Consider the following 25,730-nt stretch of genomic DNA (forward strand, 5'->3'; position numbering starts at 1 on the left):
GCCCCGGCCCGGGAGGCTGCGGATGCCCCGGTAGCTGCAACCGGCGCATCTCGGGGATGCTGCGCCCCGGGGGTCCCGCTGACGTCTCGGGGGAGCACCTCCCGGTGCCGGTGCCGTTGTCGGAGAGCGGTACCCGGCAGCGGGAGCCCCCCCCCCCCCCCGCCGTCTCTTCCCGTGGAGCGGGTTCCCGCGGCAAGTCCCGCCCCGCCGCCCGCCCCCTCCCGCCCGTTCCGTCCCGTCCCGTCCCCGCCCGCCGTCACGCAGCCGCCGCCGCAGAGCCCGGGGAGGCGCCGGGCAGGGGCAGCCGCCGCCGCCGCCGCCGCCGGAGGAGGAGGAGGAGGAGGAGGCCGAGGGGGGGAGCGGGACGCAGGCGGCTGCTGCCGCTGCCGGGCCAGGTAGGGCCGGGGTGGGAGCTGGGGTCCCCCGGGGGTCCCGGGCATCATCCCCGGGCCGCCCCCTCCGAGCGCCGGGAGGGGGGGATCCGCGGCAGCCGATCACGGGTGACGGGTGGGAGCTGGGGGATAGCGGTAGCGACCCGGGAGGTTTTTTTTTTTTTTTTTTTTTTTTTTTTCCTTGCCATCCGCGGCACGTCGGAGCAGGGGGAATAACTGTTTTCTTACGTAATGCCGGGCGTTATGAAATTAGGGCCTGTTTTCGGGGGTGACGGTGACATCGGAGGGCGGCGAGGCGGCGGCAGGCGAGAAGGCGGGTGGTGGCGGGTGCTGACACGCGCCCGTCTTCGCGCGATGCCGTCGGCTGTGCCCCGGGGAGGTCGACCGCGGGTCCGTCCGGACGCTGGTCCCGTGATGGGGATTTAAAGGCCGTTCGGCCACGGAGGTGGGTGGGTGAAGGTTTCTTGGCTTCCGCAAGCGGGGATCGTTTTGCACGTTCCCGGGGAGCAAAGGTCGTGGGCGGCCGCACCTGCCCGGATTTAGCACCGTTGTAGCGCTGACATCCCTTCCACCTCGCTCGTCCACGCCCCTGGCATCTTTTTTGCAGGTTGGCAAATTCATCCTGATGTGCACCAAAAACCCGGACCCCACCCCAAGCAGTCAAACTGATATTTGTTCCATTTTATTCTGCTGATTCTCAAAAAATAGCTCTTTACTTGGGGGAGGAATAACGTCAGTTTAAAAATCTGGAGGAGTCGGTTTTCCCCTCCCGAACCAAGCAGGGAGCGGTGTGCAGCTGCAGCAGCAGCGGTGCGATTGCCTCCATTCTGCCTCGTCACAGCCCTCGCTGGGAACAACTCTTGCTGGAGGGTGAAAGACTCATTCAGTCTTTGGGCATTTGCAAAAAAAAAAAAAAAAGTAACAAAATTTTCTGAAAACGAAGCGGAGCTGACTCATCCTTACTGACCGACACAGGGTTGTGTCTCTGGGGAATATTTATAGCGATACCCGCTGAAACAGATCCCATCTCGTTTCTCAGGCTGTCTAGTGAGGATCAGAAGCACGTTGCAGTTTGTTTGGTTCGGTGCAGTGGATGGTTGAATAATCACCTGTCTCATGGCATTTCAGCTATGAAATTTTGTCAGAATTCCTTCGAAAAAGGGCTTTTGCACTATTGAAAAGACATCCTAGAACAATCCCTCCTCCCAGCACTCTCCATTGAAGGTTTACGCTGATCCACAGTCTGTACCTTTTCTTCCTGCCCACGTTTCGGGTGGTGTGGGGGGTGTGATGGTGTGTGGGATGCCGCCGTCGGTTGCCATAGCAGCAGGAGCGATGTCCCCAGCCCCGGCTCCCTGCGGGATACAGTCTGGAAGCACAGTGCAGGCCCTCCTGGCTTTGGCATCTTCTGCAGGTAGAGAAAGCCCCATCCACTGGCTCCGTAGCCTGAGCTCAGGCGCGGTGGATGCTCCTCTTCTGTGCGAGGAGAGCAAGCTGTCAAATGATGCTGGAAGACAAAATGCCCTTTTCATTAGTCATCCCCATTGATCTGGCGCTGGGTGTTCCCGCAACGGGGCCGGGAGCGAGGGACGTGTGCCTTCTTGAGCGCTTTGCCGGGGCGTGCGCCAGCCTTGCCCCTGCGCCGTGCTGGTGGCACGGGGTGGGACAGCAGCGCTGCTCGTCTCCTCCTCTGCAGGTGTTTGAAAGGAACAGATAGTTAACCTGAATGTCTAATTTAACATATAAGGTATGTGGTTCTTTGTTCTTCCCTTGCGGTTTTAGTAACTACAGTAGCTACAGCAGGCTGCAATATCCCCCAACTTTGTTTAATTGTTACTTCTATGTGATAGTTTAATAAGGGGTTGCCGTACAACGTTGTCGTTCTTCATTTATACCCATACAATTAAGAGCAGGCTCGCTCTTTCTTTAATTCCATAAATATTAGTATAGACTAATATAATAATAATTACGTTTGCTTTTCAGGGGTTTATCTCCTCTATTCTCCTGTGTTTATTGGGCTACAGAGATACTGCATAAACCAATCTCTAAAACCTAAATCTGCTCCATCATGTATGTAGTTCAAAAGCAAAGCTGCGGTAGGAAGGCTGTGATCCTACGAGTGTCAGAGGGACGCTGCATGGGTTTACTAATACCTGCATGAAAGAAACTGTGGACTCCTGAGTCTTAAATTTTGAGTCATAATGGTGCATGGATTATACAACGTCGGCACAGTAGCAAGTTGGGGCAAAAAGTGTTGTTAGGTATCGTGTCCCATAATGCAGAGTATTTACAAATCACGTGCTTATACTGGCTTCTCAAAAGACTTTTGAATGTGCCTAACTTGATGTTTGACCTCAGTGGGGCTACTCATGTGTTTACAGTTAAGCGTATTTTTAAACCTCTGCACAATTAGGCTTCTGAACCTGATTCAAAGCAGACCGTAGTCATGACTTGAATGGATTTGGGATCTGGATCATAAAACCCAAGCTGTGGAGCCAGCACCGTGCTCACCTGGCAGCCCGGGATGTCGGATGGTGGGACAGGGACACTGGTGCTGTGCGGAGCTGGCGACTCCGGCCAGCCTGCTGTGGCGTGCGGAGAGAGCTGGGCCCTGTTCTGCCTGAGAGCAAAAGCACCGTCCTTCGTGGCCTATTTATTGATACAACATGTGTTGGTTGGGAAATGACACTGCACAGGCTGGGGGTCCAGAAAGGCGCTTAGAAGTTACTTCATACCAAGGAATAATTTTTCCTTTAATGAAGGAGATAGATAAACGAGAAATAAATCAGGGTTTTTTTTGATCTTGAGGCAAGAGACCCTAGTGTGCTTTTTTCCTCATGCAGACAGACTGTACCTGGTCTCATAACCCGATGCTGTCTGTCCCTCTCAGCTCACACGCAGGTGGGACGTGTCCCCGGCAGCTGCTACGCGTCAGCTCTGCGCTTACTATCTTTTCAGGGGTACCGCTTGTGGAGACGGGGACCTGAAATGTTCAGAACTACTGTTACCATCAAGAAATGGTACAAGAGTTCAAATTTATCAGGGGAAAATGTGGCTAGAGTAAGGTTAAATCCAACCTTTTTATTTTCTTACCCTTGAATCCGATAGATTACCATTGTCTTCATGGGAATTTTATAATTAATTTTATTCTTATCTTAAATTTTTAGATTGCTCTTCCCCCTCAGGTAAATATCATAAAGTTGGTAAGTCTGTAGGGCAGCTTTAACTGAAGCACATAAGAGAGTTATCAAGCAGAGATGAGTTTTCCTTTGGTTACAGCCAGTCCTTACAGTTGCCAAGGGTACCCCGGGGGTTTGCTGCCTATTGGGCTGATTTTAGTTTAATTGCCCAGAACTGCATCGTAGGATGAAAACTTTGCCATCTGTGACACTGGAAAATACACAGATTTGGCCTGCTGGAAGTGCTTCGTCTTTAATGAAACTTCACTAGGGCTGGCTCTTGGGTCCTGCAGCTCCAGAGGAAGCTTCCTATTTTCTCCCTGTGGCAGTTATAAATGAGGTGCTCGTGGCGGTGGTCCTCACAGCAGCTCTTGGAGCTAACTCCTCAGTTCAGATTTTCTTCAGCCATGACTTGTGCTACGGTATTTCCTACTCAAGAAAAAATATTTTTCTACTTAGAACACATTATATATATTCTACTTGGCCTGCTTTGTGCAGGAGTTGAGGTGCACAGTCACTCTGAGCTATTTGCACGGTTGGACACAGATAAAAGCAATGAATTCATTTCAGCCCTAACCTAATCTGAGTTAATGTGCTGGAATCCCACTGGTGAAAAGCAAGGGCACTTGGCCATGGCCATTCCTTGATCCTTTAAGAGTTTGAATCCCTGTTAAGCATGCTTGTCTTACAACCTGCACTCGCACAGGATGTAATCAGTTTTGTTTTCCATCTGTTAAACAAGAGGCTTCCGATTAGTCAGTGCAAACAGAAATAATTATTTTTGTTCTTGCTGACAACAGCAAGGTTAACTACCACGTACCTAGCTCGTAGTGTTTTCCACGCTCAGCAATTTTAAACACCTTGCTCTGGGTGCGTTACATGATTTGCCTTACGACCGGCAGGGATTTGGCTTTCAATATTGTCCCTTAATTATAGTAATTGCCTAAGTGGAGATCTCGACGTCTCCCACTGTCCTGCAGCCACAGCCCAGACTGCAGCAGTGGAGCAGCCTGTCACAGCTCATCCACACGACGAGCCTGACCACATCCAGTGGAGAAATACACAAACATCAGTGGGAGCAAAACTTGGCTTCGTGGCTTGGAGGAGGGAAAAACATAACCTACAAAATCCAAACCAAAAGCACACAGCATTCAGTTTTCAAGAAAATATTTTGGTTTTATGAAGTGACTCAAAGGGACTGTTGGTAAAATATATTTGGTAGATTCCAAAGTGCAGCTGGCAGAGCAGTGCATTATCTTCCAAAGCAATGCTTATTTGATTTTCAAGTGTAGGATTTTTAACATTTTTAATTTTTGATGATGCTAAATGGAAGTACCCATCAGAGGGTTCTCATGAGACTGGGTTGCTCTGGCAGGGAAGAAGCACTTTCTGAACACGTACAGCCCTTAGTGAATCCTGCCACCCCTCTCCTGAGTGCTGCCTTAGCTCTGACCTTAAGGTATGATCTCCAAGCAGGGCATTGTACTCTGCTTCTAGTGACTTTAATAAGGAGCAGAGGAATTACTTAAAGAACTCTGTTAATGCTTGGTTTGGGTTTTTTTGTGCATATGGTTTTTTTTTTCTTTCTTTTTTTTTTTTTTTAAAGGCTGGTTTTGTATATAAACATTAAATCCCTGCTTTCATGTTTGCACAAAAAACCGGAGAGAGACATTTAGGTCTCATATAAGCAGCTAAAACTGCTTTGGAATATGGATTTTTTCTTTTTCCTTTTTTTAAATTTAACTGTTTAGCTGCTTATATATTTGGGGCTGCGTCCTATTACTGAACTATAACTGGAAAGAGATGACATGCATCCAGGTAGTCTCTGCAACTGAAGCTACATCATAGTATGTGCCCTTGTATCCTACTTTATTTATGTTCTGAGAAGACTTATGCTTTTATTTAGCTACCAGATCTGTTTTGTTCCCTCTAGGATAGGGATTCTTCATTTATGCAATAGCAATATCCTGCTTTAACAGGCAACAACTTGTTGGATGCAGTGCTTGAGGTGTTGAGTGACTGCTGAAACTCCCTATCTGATATTCGTGGGGTGGTGTGCTTGCCCAGAGACCTGCATCCAAATCTGCAGCCAGAAAGCCTATTAACAGCACCTCTCATGTTGAGAGCTAGCCGTTTTGTTTGTGGTTTAAAGGAATAGTTTTCTGCTAACGTTGAATATTCTGGAGTAAGGATTGGCAGGCAATTTTTTTTAAACATTTGCACGCTTGTGTAATAAACTGCTTATTACTTTTGTAAAACCAGAGAGTTTGGGAATATGGAATTTTATTGCAACATCTGGTATCGAGAGGACCAGCTTTATAAGTATGATTTATCTCCTTTGCTTTTTTGAAATTACAAAATCTTGTTTATAAAGACAGAAGGTGTACACCATTTCAGATTGTTTGACTTTGCTCCCCTAGAACAAATTACTGTACTTGGATAAGAAAGTAGATTTGGTCGGTTTGTTCCTCTCAGGATCCTATTTTCTCCTCCATATGTGATGCGACAGTTTTCTCAGTGGCAGAGAAAATGGGATGCATTCACATCTCTTGCAGGAGGCCACTGAACTAAGAATGGTCAGGGCCTGCTGAAGGTGCGAAAGTGAGGACCTACATGGCGACGTGGGCATCCTTACCGAACAAAACGTGATGGAGAAAGCTGCCCCTGCAGTGTCCACAGCACTGGGCTGGTGCCTCGCCCCAGCCTTTGCAGAGAGCTCTCTAGTCAGCATTTGGCTGCTGAAGTGGGGTTGTGCCTACCCTCCTGACTGCCTGACTTCTCAGTGTAGCATCCCTTCAGTCTTAATTTTTCTCAGCAAGCTCATTTTTTTCCCAGTTGATGAACAGGAAAACACTTACAGGTCACTGTCTAAGGAGACATCTTAACCCATTAACAGCAGTAGCAAAGTCAAAGAAAACTGAAGCAGAAGAATGACCATTTGTCGATTTTGCTAACGTGCTATCTGTTTGCTGCTCTGAATTAAGGGGAGAGAGATGCTCCTGATGCTAGATGCTTGTCCTAGTTAGATTTCCTGAGTGGATGACTTGGGGCCCTAATGCTTTGCTTCAGAATGCATAGATTGGTTGCAAGTAACAGGAAAAATGTTTCCAAGAAATGGTTTTAAAAAAAGAAGTTGTTCATTCATGCAGTTATACTGATAAGACAACAACAGTGAACTCTTCGGAAAGGCATAGACAGTTTCTCTTTTTTTTTAATATATATTATTTTAATATATATTTCATATATATTTTTTAATATATATTTGTTCTGCAACCTGTTTCTCATCCTCGGTGGCAAATGCATGGTAATTGCTTCTGCTGGCTAATGAGCAAAATCAAATCACACTATTTGCTATAGCTACTTTCTTCAGGCTGTATTTAATTGATAGGTGGTGGATAGAAAATAAAACTGGCTGAAATGGGCTTAAGTTTCTTGTTGCGTAAATGAATGAAATAAGTTTCTGAACACTGTAATTTCCCTTTTGTTTTTTTTTTTTTCCAGAAAATGGCTGTTCCACCTGCTTATGCTGATCTGGGTAAATCCGCCAGAGATGTTTTCACCAAGGGATATGGTAAATAAAGCCAGAATAAATTTGGTCTTTTGCTGCCTACCTGATTCCTGAAACTGTTGGGATTTTATTACTTTTTTCTGATAAATATTCCAATAATTTCCATTAGAATCCAGAGGATTTTCCATCATAGCTTCACATTGCCCTTGCTGTCTAGAAAGGGAGGGTAACTTACTTTTCTTTTGACAAAATTCTTCCTGTTGCCTGTAGGACTGTTGTCTGTTTTGAAAGAAAATTGTGGGTTGTATTTTGACTGTTTCCTTGTATCATGAATAGGATCATTGATGCCAGTAGTTTGCTTATGAACAAAATGCTGCTGCTCAGTATGAATAAAGACATTATTACCTAATTTGGTCCCGATTATATTGCTGAGGTCAGTAGGATTAATCAATCAGTCGAGTGCTATCTGAAGTGAGTACGCGCTGCGTAATCTGCTTCATAAAAACACATGGTTTGATAACTGTACCCTTGGTTTATTTTTTTAATACTTCACAGGAGATTTAGAAGGGAGTTTTACAAAATAAATCGGAAATGTTTTTCAAATTAACATATATATAACTCATACTTTTCACTCGTCTTCTAGGTTTTGGCTTAATAAAACTTGATTTGAAAACAAAATCTGAAAATGGACTGGTGAGTTTGGAAAGATATTGAAATCCAAAACATTGCAGTGTTCTTGGGTTTACTCTATATTTCTTTTTAAAAGTAGAATCCCTTACCCTCCCCTTACCATTTTTCAGATATATTATAACCTTGCAAGTTACTTTGCATTTATATTTTTTGTATAATATATGAGACTGTGCACAAATTAGAGTAGAAGATACAGTGAAGGGCTCCTTTGCAGCCATGCTAATTGCTTACTGTGAAAATTGTGTTGCTATTTGAGGCCATCGCCACGGCCTGCGCTCAGAGGAAGTGTCAGTGCTTCCCTTCTGCCTTCCCGGATTGAACGAGCAGAAATATGCTGGTTTCTGAATGTGCTGCACGCTCTTTTTCCTAGCAACTAAACAAGTATAGTTGCAGTGTAACTGTATTGGAGCTAATCTTTAGACCCTATCTACGAAGCATTTGCAGACTTGCATGCTGATTCACAGATGCACCTTGTACAGACTAGCACCTTATTCTGTGTTATGCTGCTGGTACGAGTTATCCACATTCCTCTCCGATACCCATTCCCTTAGCATGCAATGCTTTTTCTCCCTGACAGTGAAATGTTTTGTGGTGCCAGGGTGTGTTGGTATTAATGACTAGCAAACATGTTCTTAAATATTCTGAGAAGTCTGCACTATTGAATAATGTCCCAAATTATAATGACTAATATCTTCTACAAGTATAAATATTTACCTGCATGCAAATATATATATATATATATATATATATATATATATATATATATATATATATATATATATAATGTATATATACAATTTTTTTTTCCTTTTAGGAATTTACAAGCTCAGGTTCAGCAAACTCAGAAACAAGCAAAGTTAGTGGTAGTTTGGAAACAAAATACAAATGGGTGGAATATGGATTGATGTTCACGGAAAAGTGGAACACCGACAACACACTAGGCACTGAGATTACTCTTGAAGATCAGGTAATTTTTGGCTCAAAAGATGCAATTTAAAAATTAACTTATGACAATCTCTAATTATGAATCCAACCAGTGAAATTCTTTTCTGTTCAGCTTGCACGTGGCCTGAAGCTGACCTTTGACTCCTCCTTCTCTCCTAACACTGGGTAAGAAGTGAGTAAGCTTGAGTGTCAAAAAAAGGCATTTTTTATTTTAGTTTTCCAGAATACTGTCTTGCTTCTTTACTCTTTCTGTCCTAAGATATCGAGACAGTTAATAATCAGCCTGTGTGTCATGAAGTCATGTACATCTGATTTAAATCTTAGTATTAACAATCCCTTTTTAATCCTAAGCTATAGCAAGCACACTTTTAAATACAGTAACTTGAAAATTCTGACTTGAAAGTCAGAATTGGGGTGGGAAGAAAAGGTTTTGTTTGCACTCCTGTTGTGTATTTCTGGCCATGTCAGAGGATGAGCTACTGTCTGAATAAAAGCCCTAAACAAGTCAGCTGTAATGCAAAGCTTAACAAGCTCCAGGAGCCAGTTGGCCACGGCTCTAATAGGTCGACACAGTAATTGGGCTCTTCTCCCAAGCTGAATTTATCATCTGAATTCTTGCTGGCCACAGCATGCCTTGTTGGTGGATGAGTATTTCTGACATGGCGATTGGATGCCACGTTTTATGTGGGCCAGAGGGATTAAGCAGCAGCTGTAGGTCTAGATGTTGGTTTATTTTTTTCCCCTGATTATCTTTTTGTAAGCAGCACTGCCAGTGAGTCAAAATATTCTGCACATTAGCTTCCCAGAGCAGTACGCTGCACTGCAGGCTGCCGGGGTTACAGTCCCAGTGGAGGTTTCACCCTGTCTTCTAGATTGTGTCCTGCATTGTAAACTGCTTCCAGTCCATTCCCAATTCTGCATTAAGTAGATATTTTTGTATTTGTTAACCAGAATAATCTCTAATGTTTGTTGATAATTATTTCTTAGCTGGTAGGATTCTTAAATAAAGAAGAAAAAACCTGTACAAGAATGACAAGTTACAGCTCTATAGCTATTTCTTAGGCACCTCACAGACACTATAGTATAGGAGTTATAACTATTGTGTGGGAGGACTATTATAACTTGAATAAATGGAGTGAGATTCAATCTTGGTGTGACCTGGTTTAGGTTGACAGGGATGCATCATGTCTGAATATAAGACACCTTCTCCCCCTTCCTTACTTCTTACTGGCTGTGATGAATCTTTCAACAGGGAAAGTCATTTTTAGGAGCGCTCTGTGTTAGCCTGCCCTGTTGACATTGGTGGGAGAGGTACCGCTGACTTTTACAGAAGTTGCAGATGAACTAATGCTGAGTGCTTTTGGCACTCCTGCTCTTTATTTCTGATTTTGCAAAACACAAGAAATTCCTGAGTCTGAAATAATCATAATAAAAAAGAGAGCAATCTCTATGTGGGTCTGATACAGCATTGAAACAGTTCTTGGAGACTGTTTTTGCTAGCTGAAGTGAAAGGTTGATTTGAAATTTCAAATTAGCCTGACTTTTCCAGAAAGATATCAGTAAAAGATTTGGTCAAAGACAGAAAACGCTTGTAAGGTAAAAAGAGAAGAAAAAAATCTTAAGTAAGAGTAGCTGAATATATTAGATGTAACTCTCATGCCTTGTGAGGGCTGGCACCCTTGATGTAAACCAACCTAAGGACACATGAGAAAACGCTGCTCTGGCCAGTAATATAAAAAGAAACAAGTGACTCGAGAAAGTTTATTTCTGTGTTACCTGGCAGCCTTTCTAATGGCTGTAACCATTAAACTTCATAAAGCATCCGAAGGAGAAAACAAGGTGTCAGAGCCACTGAAGCAGCCCACTTCCTTAGCAGCAGAGACTTTCCCTCAGGAAGCTGGAGACAAAGTAGTGATTTCTTGACGTCTGTCACAGTAAATGAAATTACCCAGTTCACTAGGATTGTCTAAAAATTGTTTGTTTGAGACAGGCCAGCTACTATTGACTCTCTGTGGCAAACCTGTAAACTGCTATATTTTCCATTCCTTCCCTGCATCTACCAAACTTCCAAAAACATCAGATTAGTTGGAGATGAGGATTTGTTTTTGTCACCACCTGTCTAGCTTATTGTGCTGCTGCTTTTCAGAACACAGCCCAGAAGTGCTTATTGGGGTGCCACACCGCATTTTATTGCTTGATTGCAAATAATTCACTGTAGCTGAATTAGGGTTTTGCAGATGTGAAAGGTAAGAAGGTGACATACCATGTGGCTCTCCAGGTATGTATACTTTGTCTTCAAGAACCATTGAACTGAGTTAAAGTAACTGATTTGATTGAATTGCTACCTACGAGCATACCTTTTCAAAGGTACGAGATTCTTTCTTTTCTCTTTAGGAAGAAGAGCGCTAAAGTTAAGACAGGGTACAAAAGGGAACACATCAACATTGGCTGCGACATGGATTTTGATATTGCTGGTCCTTCAATACGTGGAGCCCTGGTGGTTGGCTACGAGGGGTGGCTGGCAGGTTACCAAATGACTTTTGAGACAACGAAGTCTAGAGTAACCCAGAGCAACTTTGCTGTTGGCTACAAGACTGATGAATTCCAGCTTCATACTAATGTGTAAGTATTGGCAGATGGGCATTAAAAAGGAATTTGAAAGGTTTTTGCTGCTTACTAGAGCAATGAAAGGGACAGAGTTTCAGCAATGGTGAAAGAGGGAATGGTATAGTTGAAATTACTTCTTCGTTTAAGATGGCAAACTGCATTTTTTTAGCTGTATTAACTTTTCTTTGAATTATGTGGGTGAGGGAGTGCATGATGGAAGGAACTGGAACTCACTGAGCACCTAAGCATCCAGTGTCTATCTTTCTAACAGATACAGATTATTAGCATCTATTAGCGGAATAATAAAACAAGTGGGTTATAAAAATACTCTTTGTGAAAGTTGAAATAAAAGCAATGTCTTCCTTTTGCACATGTCAAAATCAAACAAAATGGTGGTTTGATCTGTAGATGAAAGAGTTAATCAGAGGATGAACAAGAACAGGCAAAAGGGAACAAATGGGTGGAGATATGGACTGGGTTTGTTTTAGTACTGGAAGGGATATGGTGCAAAAGTTTGTTTTAGTAGTATATCTCCTAATAATCTATTCATACAAGCATTTGTCCTTTCTGAATGCATGAATAGTGGGAAACCAGGACCAAATTCCATGAAAACCTTAATTTCTCTGTCTCCTGTTCCTCTTAAAAAAGCAATTTATGCCTTTGGGGAAGACATTTTTTTAAGATTAGGCAATCCCTAATCCATTCCCCCAGCCCCTCCTTTTGCATTCCCTTGGGTAATTGGATATTTTGCATGTAGCAGAGCTATTGCAGGCTGTTCCCATTTTGGGGGCTGAACAACTGTTCTGCCTTCCTGGAGCTGCTTCTTCAAAGGCTTTCTGTTCTGTTTCATGCTGTGTTGCAGAGATCTGGTTTAGGAAGCTCACACTGCCTTACAGAACAATTGAACCTTCACAGCCCAGACAGTATGTTTGAAGGATTGCCAAAGCACAAAAATGTGGGCAGAAAACTTTAATCAAAGCAATATGCGGGGTCCCCCTCCGCTCAGTAGATATGTGTTACTCCTTCAAGCACAGTGACTTTCAACTTTGTCATACTGTAGCATTTCAAAACATTGTATTATTGGCTTTTGCTATAAAATGCTGTAATTATTATTACTCTTAATTAAAGCAACAGCAGAAGATAACTTTATAAGAGCAGAAGGGGCTCAGATCTTACTGTACTGTTTCTTGGATTCCTAAGGGTCTGTTTCTTAGGTTGCTGTTACTGTATGTGGATGATAAATCAGCTTCAGGAGGACGCCTAGTTTGTTTATTTAATATTCATACTCTACCAATTGACAGGCAAAACCATAAATGTGTGATATGAATAGAAAACTGATTTGCTGATATTAATAGATTATTTAGGTATTTGATGTGTTTCAGCTTTGAAACGTGTCAGAGTTTTTATATAGTCCCAGAAACGGTTGTGTGTGGAACTCCCATCACTAGCCTGCTCGGTTGTTCTATCTAGACAGTTCAGTGTTTCACATGGGACGCTGTGGCAGAGCTGATAATTTAATTCGGTGGGGCTTGAAGCATCGTCTTTTGTTTCTGGTGTTTCACAGACCAGCTGGGGACTTTAGCAAGTTACTTTCCTTAATGGTGCCTTAATATATTCATTTTCATAGGGGGATAATGTTTTTTTTTATCTGCATCTGAAGAGTGTTATTATTTCTGTTAGACTTAAAAGGAGGGTTGACTTTTTAATTATTATTATTTTTTAATAATAACTAAAGGGAGGTAGGGCTGGATAATTTCTAGTTTTAAATATGACTTTCCTCATTTTTTAAGCATAGCTCAGACCGCCCCCCCCTAATGTTGCAGGTCAAGACAGAGCTGTGTGGGAACCTTGCACAAAATCTGCCTGTATAACCAGCTCTCCTCAGTCCTTTTTAATCCCTCCTTTTCTTGAGAGCCAAGCACATGCAGTTATATGTGAGCTTCAGTCTTATCTGAAGTAAGTATTGTAGTGTTTTTCTGGAAGAATTGCTCTAACAATTTAAAAGGCTGCTGCTATTGCTTGAACGTTTAAATAGGCGTATCACTACAATTGTTTGTGCAATTGTTATGAGCAGGGACATCAGGCCAAGGGGGTAAAAGTGGAGAGATTTCCCCCTTTTTAATCACTAGAGGTTTGGTATACTCTAATAATTGGAACCAGATTATTTCATAGTTTAGAAATAATCATAAGTGTTTTATTTGCAGAGTTCTTCCTGTCCTGTGGTTTAATGCCCATTTTGTGCAATACGCTTGTATCCTCTTTTAAGAAAATGAGCGAAAATGGAAATTCAGATGCTCACTGGTTTACAAGGAGTGCAAGGCTTTTAGAAGTCTTTTGCTCTTGTTTTTATGATCTGCATGCTCTAATGTTTTGCATTTTATTTACCACACTTTATTCCCTGTGTGACGCTGGTGTCAGTAGTAATTGGAAGTTGTGCTACTCGGTAGTGGTGGTAGAAGACTGTCATCCTTCAGTTGTTGGCCAGTGCTCTGCAAAGTAAAATTAGTTTCATTTCAGTTTCTAGTGGAGACATCTATGTACAGATGTACCATAAGGACTATTGCAAATGGTATTCACTTGCAAAAGCTGATAGGGTTGGATATTAAATTGGCATCTTCACTTCTGATACAATTCATCTGTGTCTGGTAAAAGCACACTGACGAGGCAGTGTTAGGATGACTGCTCAGGCTCGGTGATTGGGGCACAGCCCTTTCAGGGCACTAGGGAGTCATATGCCTGAGACAATAATTATTTCAGAGATACGCAGAGAAGAATAAATCTCTTTACTACAAAGACTCCCATCTAGAGGGAAGGGAAAATTGGAAGTTGTCATCATTAGTCTATTTTTGATAGATTGTCATGGCTTTTTTTTCAGTTTCGTAAGTTGTTTGTTGAAATATAGTAACTGTCAATGAATTTAAGCATTTAAAAACGATTTCATAACCAGTCTGGCCTAATGTCTCTATCTTAGTTGTTATAGGGATGTTAAATGAGGTGTGAGTGAATGTTCTACAAATATAGGTCTTACTGGAAAAAAAAGATGACTGTTTTGGGGTGCAGTTTAAAACTAGACTAATGCATTCCTTCCAGGAATGATGGAACGGAATTTGGCGGCTCCATTTACCAGAAGGTGAATGATAAACTGGAAACTGCTGTGAATCTTGCTTGGACAGCCGGTAATAGCAACACTCGCTTTGGAATAGCAGCCAAGTATCAGATTGACCCAGATGCCTCTTTTTCTGTGAGTGCTATGCATGTACATTTATAAGCATTTGAAAATAGGCTGTCGTAATGGAAATGTGAAGCAACTTTACATCAGTGAAGTACGGTTTTGATGCAGTCCTATGCTCTATAGTTGGCGCATATATCTATTTGTCTTGGTTTTGGCAGCATGAGAGCAGAACTATTGGATTTTCCTTGAAGTGACACAGAATGTTTTGTCGTATTATTGGGCGCTATTCTGAGAATTTTTTTCGTGTCAGTCTTGAAAAAGTTAAAAACTATGTTAATAAAAACATTATTTTCTATAGTGACTGTAGATTTGTTGAGATTTGGGATTTAAGTTACAGCAAAATTAACTCTAGATTTTTTTGTGATTTAAAACATGAAATCCTTTACCTGCTTAAAAGGTATTACTTAATTTTCAAGCAGGAAGGACTTTGAAGAAAGATACTGAATTATTTACATATGGTATTTTTTCCTTTTAAGGCTAAAGTGAACAACTCCAGTCTGATCGGATTAGGATACACTCAGACTTTAAAGCCAGGTAAGTCTATGCAGAAGGAATTCAGAATCAATAAAGTGATATTTTAATGTTGAAATATCTAAGGGCTTTTTGTGACAAAATGTGATTGGTTTTGCAAGACTGCTGTTCTGCTTGGCAAGCCAGTGATGAACTTTTCCAGGGACTGCTCTGTTAATTTTGGATGTCTGTTGGAAGCAGAATTATTAGAGACCGCCATCCACTGACCAGTCAGATACTTTTATGTTGACACAAAATACATCTACAATTAGGTGTTTCACAGACAAGTAAATGCATTTTCAGTACTTTCAGAGGCTTCCTATTACCGAGTTTATTTTGCTTGAAAATGCGACTTTCTCTAAGTCCCCTGGTCCAGGAAGAAGACAATCTTACTGCTGTGAAATTGGTTTTAATGTAGTCTAATAAATCTGCTGCCAGAATACCAAGCAGATTGACATGAGATATTACAGTAGACAGGGCTAGGGCCTTTTCACACCTAGATTTTAAAGTGGTTTAGAAAGGTGGGTATGTATCAAGGTCCCAATTTTTCATAATACCGTACTCTAAAATTAGATTAATCAGTAGACCAGCAGCAGTGAACTGACTCAGAGCTTTAATTACTTGGAGTGATAAAAAGCAGAATCTATCACCGTGGTTTATTGTAACTTTCATAATTCAGAAAGATTTCTTACCTGCAAATTGTTTTAAAATGCCTGGTCCTTACAAGGCTAGCTGCCAAATTACGTTAACCTAGATGCCCAATAAATTAAAGCAGTAACACAGATGCACTGAACGTAAACCTCATTCCAAGTTTTAACAGTTGGTCTCTTCTCTCACTTTTCTCTATTTTGCAGGTATCAAACTGACATTGTCAGCTTTGTTGGATGGCAAGAATGTCAATGCAGGTGGTCACAAACTTGGTCTAGGATTGGAATTTGAAGCATAAGGAGTGATTCTACAATCACTGATTTGAAAATACAGCATAGCTACCTTCAGAATATAGTGTACCTTTCAATGTTTTATGTCTGGGATGCAAGTATTGCTAAGTATCAGTCCTGCTAGTCCTGGTTAAAGACAGCTAAGCTTTAAAAATGATGTTGTTACAGAAATGGAGACAAAAGCATAAAAAAAAAAAAATCCTAATTCCAGGCTTTTTTTTTTTGAATGTTATTGCCCATCACATCTGTCAGCTGCCACATGATAGGAAGTAGGAAGGTACTGATTACCTTTACTAACGTGTTGACTTCACAAGGAATATACTGATGTGGTATAAAAACTCGAGACGTTAAGAATCGCAGACCACTATATTGTACTGTTAATTCTGCAAGCAAAATGTTCCGACACTTAAGGTTTCAATTCACGATGGAATGTGTAAACTTGTCTGAAAAAGGGATTTTTAAAAATTTTTATTTAGATAGGTATTTCATGAATGGTTTATCTGATTTGGTTATCTTACACTGACAGCTGTCTCCAGAATGGTTTAGGTTGTCCGCCTTGTGTAAGTCCGTTGCAGAGGAGGTTTGATGTGACTCAGCCAATACTACCTGTCCTGTGTTGTGGTTCCTTTCCCTTGCACTGACTGGAAAGCTTGTAAGACAGGGCCATAATCAGGGAAGAGTCTTTGTAACTGCAATCACATAGTTGCATCACTAAATTTAAAATGGACTTTTGTTTTATTACCACTTTTTTTTAGCAACTAAATGGGTACATTTTTAGAGAGTCTTCCATTTTGTGTGGAACTAGACCCCAAAATGCTGTACTTGACACTACTAAAAATGGATAAAAAACCCAAACCCAACTTGAATAAAATATTGAAATGTCACCTTTTACTTTGTCTTTATATTAATTGTGATAACAATTCCATATTAATTCTTTGCTCCAGAAGCAGACTGCCAACACCTCAGTGCATATTTTGTGCCACACAAACAAAAAATACTTAGTAGATTTAAGTTCCAGACATGGCTGTTCTTAGTGCTTGCTAAGCTCTGGCAACTGCACATATGCATGTGTTTAGGTCATGGAGAAAACAAGATCATGCGACTTGTTTCTCTTTCTTTCATTGCAGAATTCACTAAGTTGAATTACCTTTCTATGAGCAAACAGGTGTGAGCAATGAATAGTTATCAGCTGGGATAAACTAAGGTGGCTTTTCATTAAGACTTTGTATTTTTTCATACATAAGCAATTGACATGGGTGGTATGCAGGTGGCAAGAGGATGTGCCCGATGAGGCAACGGAGTTATGACATTGTGAGACTGTAGATCCTCCTCAGCGACAGTCCGCAAATTGTGCAATGCTGGCTGTCTTCCCTCTTATCACGAGCTATTCCTGAGTGTTTCCTAGTATGCCTTATCTCAAATATTTAACCTAACGCGCCCGGGAGAAGTGGTCCTCTTCCAGACTTCACCGACTGAAACAAACCACACGCAGCCAGCTCGCAGTACCATGGCAAACGCTCAAAATTAATTTACGTTCCTGTATGCTGTGCACGTCCTGTGTTCTCTGTGTCCCCATAAGCCTTTGGGCTCCTTGCTCTTGCTTTTCCCATGCTTGAGGCATCTGTGTTTTGGAAATTTTTTTCTCCCGCGATCAGCTTCGAGGCTTCTCTCGGGAACGCCTCACTTGCGGTGAGAACAGGAAAACATTCTTCCATAAACCTACTTGAATTCTGCCAAAACCGCTCCACACGCGTGCGGACGCTGGTGAGCAGTTTCCCGGGGCAGGGGCTTTGTGGGGAGGCTCCGACCCCTAGCATCAACCTCCGACTGAAGGGAGAAGAAGGAAAACCCTTGTTTTCTGTCAGGAGAGGGCTGGACGCGCTTCCACGTCGCCGCTCCCCGCCTGCCCGGCCCGCTCCCTCAGGCGCCGGCAGCTCCCCCGGCGCCCGCCCCGCCGCCGGAGCCCTGCGCGCAGCCGCGGGCAGCCCCGTGCCCCCGCCGCGCTCCCCTCAGCCCCTGCGCGGCGCCCTCCCGCCTTCCCGCCCAGGCGCATGCGCGGCCGCTTCACCGGCGGCGCCCGGGGGTGGGGGGGGGCGGTGCCATCGCCACGTCGGTGGAGGGTGCCCGGGAAGATGGCGGCCGCCGGCGAGAGGGGCGTCCCGGCGGGCCGCGCTCTCTGCCTCTTGCTGCTCTGCGGATGGGCCCTGGCGATCCGCGGCCAGGACGACTCCGGTGAGCACGGCGGAGGACGGGACGGGCCTCGGCGGCTGGGTGGGCGGGCGGCTGTGGGCGCTTGCGCGGCCGCCCCGCCGGTCTTACACCGGACTCGTCTTCGGCGCTTTTTGGGCCTAAAGGTCTCCGGGGCCGCCGGCGGGGCCCGCCTGCCGCCCTCGCACGCCGGTAGGCCGCTCTGCCCGCGTCGGCTGTGCGCGGGGGCTGCCGGTGAGGCGAGACTGGGGGCGGCCGGGCCCGGGAACCGGCCTCGGCCCCGGGAACCGGCCTCGGCCGGGTTTTCTCTTCGCATTCTGAGAGAGTGAGCGCTGGGGGAGAACGTGGGCCTGTCAAGTGCTGCTGCCTCGGCGGGTGTTGACCTTGTTTTATTGCTACGAAGATCGGTTTAGCTGACTGCTTCGCTCATCCGACTTAATATTTTGTTCTAGTTATTCTAGTTAGGTGCCTGTTTTTAGCTGCCCCCCCCCCCCCCCCCCCCCCCCCCCCGAAAATAACTTTATGGTATTCTGCAAGTTGACTCTAAGTTATGTCCGTTTTCTTTCTACCACTTGCCTTCAACCTACAAACCAACTGCAAGCAAATGCTGATAAGAAATACATATTTCAAGTGCAGTGAGTTCCTCTTTGTTTTAGATGCACTATTGGTTGGGCAGTGAAGAGAAAGGGAATTATTGAAGGAAACGAAGGGGGCTGTTTTGAGCTGGCAGTTCCTTTCTTGCTTGTCAGTCAGTATATCCAAAACAGCTCTACTTGTGGTGCCCCTCACCTGGTCTAGTGGGTAGGCAGTAATGAAGGAAAAGGTTCAGGATGTGGGACAGAAACCTGTAGGAAACCAAGAGTTTTTAACTTCAAAATCGTGGAACAACTTGCTTTCTAAAAAGTAAGTTTTCCTGGAAGTGAATTTTGACCCCGTCAGATGTTTTTATGTACAGCGTTTACTAAGAGGACTGTGTTGCTAGTTCTGTCACCATGATTGGACATTAATATTGATTTCTCAAGCTGAGGCATTTCTGGAGTCCAGGCACTGTGTCTAGTATCACCTGACAGTGTTGTGTAACTGTAAACAGTGCAGCCACCGTTTATAATGCCAGATAGTTTTGGGTAGATGTCATAAATAATTGTGGTGTAGTTGCTGAACTTGCCACTCCTATTGAAACAAAAAATAACTTCTTTTAGGAATAATAGGAAATTATTCTTTCTCAGTCTGAAGCTGCAGCATTAGCTGGTGGGAGTCCCTTGTGTTTAAGCATATATCCTTCTAAAACTTTCATGTTAAAATGAGTTTAAGAATAATTTGAAGCGTAAGGATACATGCAGTGTAGTTTTGTAGGAAAAACATGCTTGTTTATATTTCAAACAGTTTAGCTGTACTTTTTGTCTGTTTGGTGAGGGTGGCGGTAAGGTCTACCTGCCTCACTCATAACATGCCAACTAGCTATAAATATGAAACTGTCTTGCAGCTGCCTTTCATCATATTTATCTCCATGTATGTAATTAGCTGGCTTGACTCCTGAGGGGAGATAGGAATTCCCTAAACTTGTCCTGTACAAGAACTGAACAAGTTAATGTTGATATGATAATTCAGACTAGTAGTTTCTTCAGCAACAGTAAGTGTGTTAAATGTAAAGTAGTTGGCTTTGAACTTCAGCAGAGAGGCACCATAATGTCTAGTTCATGTGGGATTAGTGGAGTCTTCTCTGTTTTACAGTTAAAGAGTAATTCATACTGGGAAAGTGTACCACGTAAACAAGAAGTCTGTGTAACTGATCCTCTGTAAATACACGTTTCATGAATAACATGATTCAGTGTCCCCTGTATAATATTTTACTTAGGAGTAATTTGACACAAGCAGTTGGTTGAATGCTCATTTCTAGAATCTGTAACTTTCCAGTGAACCAGGGAGGTCCTTGGGAGTGCTTAATGAAACTATTGTTACTTTTTTAAAATAAAAAAACTAAGAAGTAGTTTGGCGTGCCAAAATACAAGGCAAGTATTGTTCCACTATTTAAATTATGATGTGTACGGAAAGTCTAAAATGTGTTCTTCATTTTTAAGGTGCCTCCTGATTTGAATCTGGAAGTGACATGCTGTAAACATTAGGAGCTTGCTCTTTTCTATTTTTTTTTAGGATTAAAAACCCATTGGCTATTTATGAACTCCCTCTGCATCTTTTTTTACCTTCCATTGGATTGAGAAAAGGGATGATGGGCCCTGCATGTGGTTTTAATGCTCAGCTTGTTTTTTATGTAGTTCTGCAAAGCCATCCTAGCATTGGAGAGATTATGAATTTGCCTAAGGGTGCACTGTTACGTGGTGCTGTTGCTGGCTTACTTCGTTATAATAATTTGCTGCCGACAAAAGGCTTTCCTGCAGGAGCATATGAAGTCAGATTGTCTGTCCTTCAGCTTTGTTTTTTAAGCTGTGGTTCGCTAGTTTCATTTGAGTTAACATAAGGTTGGAAATCTTTTTCTGTGTCTGCAAATCCAATAAAAATAAGTGCCTGGGAAGAGATGCTAGGACCTTGTGTCCTGACTGAAGGAGGTATCGCAGCATGTTCTCTCTTTTTGTTGGTAAAATATGCAATGGTGAAAGATTAAAAACTTTTAACTGCAGGATAAGCTTTACTGAGAACTTCTTCCTATGTAGACCTCAGCAAATTCTGTGGGAGAAAGAGTTTGATGATGGGGAAAATACTAATCCTATATGATTCTACAAGACATCATAAATCCACAGGGAGAGGGAGGACATGTCTCTGAAGTTCTAAGTCTGGAAAATACGCATGCTAAATTTTTCAGGGACACTTTGGTGTACTAATCTGGAAAGCATGTGTTTCCAGGCTTTAATTCCTGTCCCACTCAAGACTTCTCTTTTGAAGTTGCCAAAGTACAGGAGTGTGTATTTCTGCATATGAATTCTAAAAAGTTTGCAGAGTGAAATATGCCCTGTTCATCATATGATTTCTTGTCTATAAAGTAAATGCCTCGCAATGATTTTCATTTATAGCTGAAGTTTCACAAGAGAAGTTAGTGCCTTGTGCTTAACGTTGACTGTTTCTCATCCTTTTCTCAGATTCTGTGAAAGTGGAGATGCTTCAGAAGAATATTTCTTCTAAAAGTGAGAATGAAACGCTAAGTAGATCCCAAAATTTGACAGACAGCTTGCAGAGTATAACCCCGACAAAAAAAGAGGCAAGCCCAACAAAAAAAGAGGCGTTCCCAACAACAGCTAAAATCAATTCGGTGACTGCAGTAAAACCATCTACAGCAAAAGGTGATTCTCCGCCATATGTTCTCTCTCGTGCGGTGACTGCTAGTCCAGTATCTCAAATGGATGTTGATGCTTCTGAAGATACTAAAATTGAGGAAGAGGATCTTCTAACAGATTTGAAAGACACACTAAATAGTTCACCACCCATCATAAAAGAAACTATGGAATCAGATGGAGGAGATGACTATGGTCCTTATGAAGTGACATCGAATTCCAGATACAACCCAGACCTCCTAGAGATACCAGAAGATGATGACTCTGACACCATTAGTAATTACAATGAGGAGATCAAGACCCTTGATGAGAAGATAAAAGATGTTTCTGTCACGGGGTTGGAAGAAGAAGAAGACAGCCATTTCTTTTTTCATCTGGTTGTAGTTGCCTTCTTAGTAGCTGTTGTATATGTCACCTATCACAATAAGAGGAAGGTAGGTATGCTGTGAAAGGTTGAGAGAAACAGCTTTAGTATTTAAAATGAAGTTGCATTGCTTTGCACACTTTTTTAATAAGAGAAACTTAGCTTTTTGGAGAATGAAATCTTTGACCACTTGTCTTGCTGTGATGCTAATATGCAGATCATTACTGTCATTTTTGTCTGCACAATGAAAATGAACTCGAGTCAAACATTTTAGGTTAGAAAATCAGTTAATTGATAACATCAGTAATCAATCAGTTCAGTAATGGGCAATGGCAGTGTACGGCATGAGTTCTATAAATGAGACCTGAGCCAAATTGTGAAGGTGATTCATTAACTAATTTTGTTTCTGTACAGGGTTATAAACAGCAAATTAAGGAAGGTTTAATCCCAAATGCTGTGGGAATGTTCTTGTTATAAGTGACAATCCTTGTAATAAGTATTCACTTTAAGGTGGTCTTTGTATCATAGATATTCTGAGGGCTTAACTGCAAACTTTTAGGAAATGTTTAACACTCTTTCCGGTTTTACACAGAGAAGCTCGAGTTTTCAGGTAACTATTTCTTCAGTGCAAACTAATTCTCTGTATCTCAAAAGTAGCCTGATGAGTGTTATTTCAAATATATTGCTAGCATAGAAAATTAACTCCAGCCCAGCCAGACCCAGTACAGATGCATGCACAAATTTGCAATTAAATCATAGGTTAGTTTTTGGATATGAGGAAAATCTAGTGTTTATCCTTGTAGAGAACACTGATTTGGTCAGTTTGGGGGACTCTGAAAAGAACGCAGCTAAAAAAACCCCAAAAGTTCTGCTTTACAGTGCAATGGCATATCTGGAATGTGGTTTGCCAAATCTTTGTAGGGGAAAATGTTGAAGACTCTTATATTTGAAAGTTTAACTTTTGAGGGAAGTTCAAATAAGTGATAAAAAAATGCTTTGTCTTTGCTACATAGGTGAAGTAATGCTTGTAGTGTCGTTTGAAAAGCTAGCTTTTGATACTACTTTTTAGCACTTAGAAATAATTTTGGGAACAGAAAATACACTAGTACTTTAAGTACATAGGTAGTAGCATGTATTTGTGTGAGACAGTCAAGTTGGTTTAGGTTCTCCTTTTTCTTTCCCTGTGCCCCCTTACACCATCCCATTTCCCCTTTTGGCAGTATAGTTGCCCTGTCTGGTACAGTGGATTCTTAGAGGATGTCAGTAAGAAGCAAGGCGAAATAGGGTAAAGATAATAGACATTTAAAAATCTGATTACTTGAGTGCTTTGATTTATCATATAGCCTCTTTAACTGCTCTGCTGATATTGCTGAAGGAGGCACTGAGCTGTAGTGCAGAAACCGTTTATCAAATTACACCATTGCTGCTTCTGTTGCCTTTGTTTCAGCACCAGTAATACAATTATTTTTAACAAGGGTGAAATGCCAGAATAGGTAAGATGAATAAATGAACAAATGTCACCATCTGGGGATAGTTTAATAGCCTGTATATGCTATGTGAAGCTATGCACATATCTTTACTAGAAGAGTTATGTGTCGAATGCTGTGTTTTTGCCAAACTGCAACTGAGTTGTGCCAGTAAGTGACTTGATGGCAAGGACAGTATGGAAGTGGCTGACTGCTAGTGTAGTGTTTTATAGCAACAGTAATGCCATTGCCAGGATCAAGGGGTAGAACTGCGATATCAGTAGAACTGTTAAGCTGTCTATGAAAACCAAAATGTCTCTCCATAGCATTACTTAAGTTGGCTGCTTTTTCTTTCAGATCTTCTTATTGGTCCAGAGCCGAAGATGGAGGGATGGCCTGTGTTCTAGGACAGTGGAATATCATCGTTTAGATCAAAATGTTAATGAAGCGATGCCTTCCCTGAAAATAACTAATGACTATGTATTTTGAAAGCACTGTGATTTGCGTTTGTTGAACTTATCACTCTTTGCCTGCGTAGTCTTGTAATGATATTCAGGTATTTGAAATACGCTGCTTGTACTGAAATGAGATGTATTCTCTTTGACCTGGATGTTTTTGAGATTAAATCTCATGGAAGATCAAGGGCATGATACATCTGTTTGCTACTTTGGTCAGGTTTTATATCAACTATAAAGATACAGAGTTTAATAATTAGTGCTCTTTCCATTCATTAAGCATCATCCCTTCTGTCTGGAGCAGTCTTAATAGTGGTAATACAAAAAATAAGCATAAAATATTTTAGGTCTAATAAATTAATGACTTTGGCATCACTAAATCAAATTAACGATCTCTTTGCTAATCACTTTTATGGCTCATAAATCCCACTATATTGCAAACTTAAAATATAATTACTTTTTTCTATGCTTAAATCCTGATGCTGCAAATCTTTCATCTTGGGTTTTTTCTTTTTTTTTTTTTTTTTTTTTTTTTGTTCTGTTTTCTTGTTGCATAATTTGATCCTATTTTAGGCAGAATAGCTAGCATGGCAACTTCATAATTTCTGTATGGGTTCATGCAGTAAGTAATTTAAAAATAATTACGTATAGCCCATTTTATTTCAGAAGTTATATACCATATATTTCCTTAAAATGTTCAAGATCTTTGTGAAGGTATGCAGCTTCTTGACTGTCCATTTTTTTTCTCTAATGGTATTTATGACTATTTCATTATCTTTGTAATTAATGAATGGAAAATAAGCCTTGTTGAATAATCTTACTGAAATATAGATAGTTGAGAGGTTTTCAATACATCAAAGCTTTCTGTTGACTTTTAAGACAGTTGGGAAATAGTTATGTGGTTTATTATACTATAAATGGGAGAGGCCTGAAAATGTAAGAATAATTTATTTTGTTGTTATTCTGACCCAGGTAACAGGCAGATGAAAGTAATGGTGTGTGGGGCTGCCAGTCTGTGGACAGTGCACTCTAATTTTTGACAAACATTTATGCATTAGTGTAAATCAAGTTACTGGTACAGTAGTTTTTTTTTTATTACCTTGTCTTTTGTACTTCCATTATTTATGTTCTCATGAGTTGTAAAATATAAAATCTTAGTTTTCTGTACATTCTGTTTGTGATTTAGTTTTCAAACTGATAAATATGTAAATAACGGTGGATCAGAACCCCATAATTAATGACTTGGTATTCAAGTAGTTACGTAACATTTTGAAAAAATCAACTTTACAGCTGTTGGCATGAGGAGTCTGAAGGCATGATACTATCTTACAAATGAAGTGCTAAAAGTTCTAAATCCTACTGTTAAATGCATTCTTTTCATAACCACAAGAAGTAAAGCACAAACGAAATATCCCAAAACTCTTTTCTTGCAGTAATTTTTATCATATTTGGACTTGTATCACTTAATATTTTGAATAAGGTTTTTAAAATAAATGACAATAATAAGCTTGTGTTTTTTCTTAACTTTCACTGCTTTTATACAGTACCTTACGATAAAGAGCTTCCTTATGTTTGGGATGGGAGAACCAGTTCAAAACCATCTCTTCTGTTACTGATTAAATTCACTCTGTGTAGGGGTTGCATGGAGTTTTGTTTTATGCATCTGTTAAATAGTATGTAGGGTAGATAGCAAGGCTTAAATGAAATCTCTTAAGCTGTAGGAATTAATAAATTCTTTTACAAGTAGTTTTTTACTTAAGTTGTATAATTAGTAATTCTCGTGGAAGATGCTTGAAACTCTCATCTGAATGTACCCACGTTGAAGCATAACATTGCTGTGGTCAAGATCCAAAGGGAAAGGTTACTTTGCAAAGCTCCTTTAGGGTGTTTAAATGTCGGAATTGGAGAGAAGGACGCTAATGTTTTCGCACCCAAGAAGTTGAGTAGCTTTC

The 25,730-nt window shown here is 41.6% G+C and overlaps 2 protein-coding genes across 6 annotated transcripts; both read left to right on the forward strand.

Annotated features, from left to right (window-relative positions):
• The first annotated feature begins 266 nt into the window (after positions 1–266).
• VDAC1 (voltage dependent anion channel 1) lies at positions 267–16,885 on the forward strand. Of its 5 annotated transcripts, none has more exons than XM_029997940.2 (9): positions 267–395; positions 7,073–7,142; positions 7,723–7,772; positions 8,584–8,736; positions 8,827–8,879; positions 11,109–11,336; positions 14,412–14,562; positions 15,030–15,087; positions 15,918–16,885. In XM_029997940.2, exons 2-9 carry the CDS (start codon positions 7,076–7,078, stop codon positions 16,007–16,009), a joined length of 852 nt encoding a protein of 283 aa, XP_029853800.1. In that variant the 5' UTR covers positions 267–395; positions 7,073–7,075; the 3' UTR covers positions 16,010–16,885. The 5 variants fall into 5 exon arrangements, with proteins under 5 accessions (XP_029853800.1, XP_029853799.1, XP_029853797.1 ...); XM_029997939.2 differs by having other exon boundaries at positions 354–362; positions 7,070–7,142; XM_029997937.2 differs by lacking the exon at positions 267–395 and adding an exon at positions 1,523–1,633.
• Positions 16,886–18,078: 1,193 nt separating this feature from the next.
• C22H5orf15 (chromosome 22 C5orf15 homolog) lies at positions 18,079–25,284 on the forward strand. Its single transcript, XM_029998288.2, has 3 exons — positions 18,079–18,233; positions 21,302–21,927; positions 23,681–25,284. Exons 1-3 carry the CDS (start codon positions 18,134–18,136, stop codon positions 23,810–23,812), a joined length of 858 nt encoding a protein of 285 aa, XP_029854148.1. The 5' UTR covers positions 18,079–18,133; the 3' UTR covers positions 23,813–25,284.
• The last annotated feature ends 446 nt before the right edge of the window (positions 25,285–25,730 follow it).

The sequence above is a fragment of the Aquila chrysaetos genome, chromosome 22, assembly GCF_900496995.4.
Source record: "Aquila chrysaetos chrysaetos chromosome 22, bAquChr1.4, whole genome shotgun sequence".
Taxonomy (NCBI): domain Eukaryota; kingdom Metazoa; phylum Chordata; class Aves; order Accipitriformes; family Accipitridae; genus Aquila; species Aquila chrysaetos.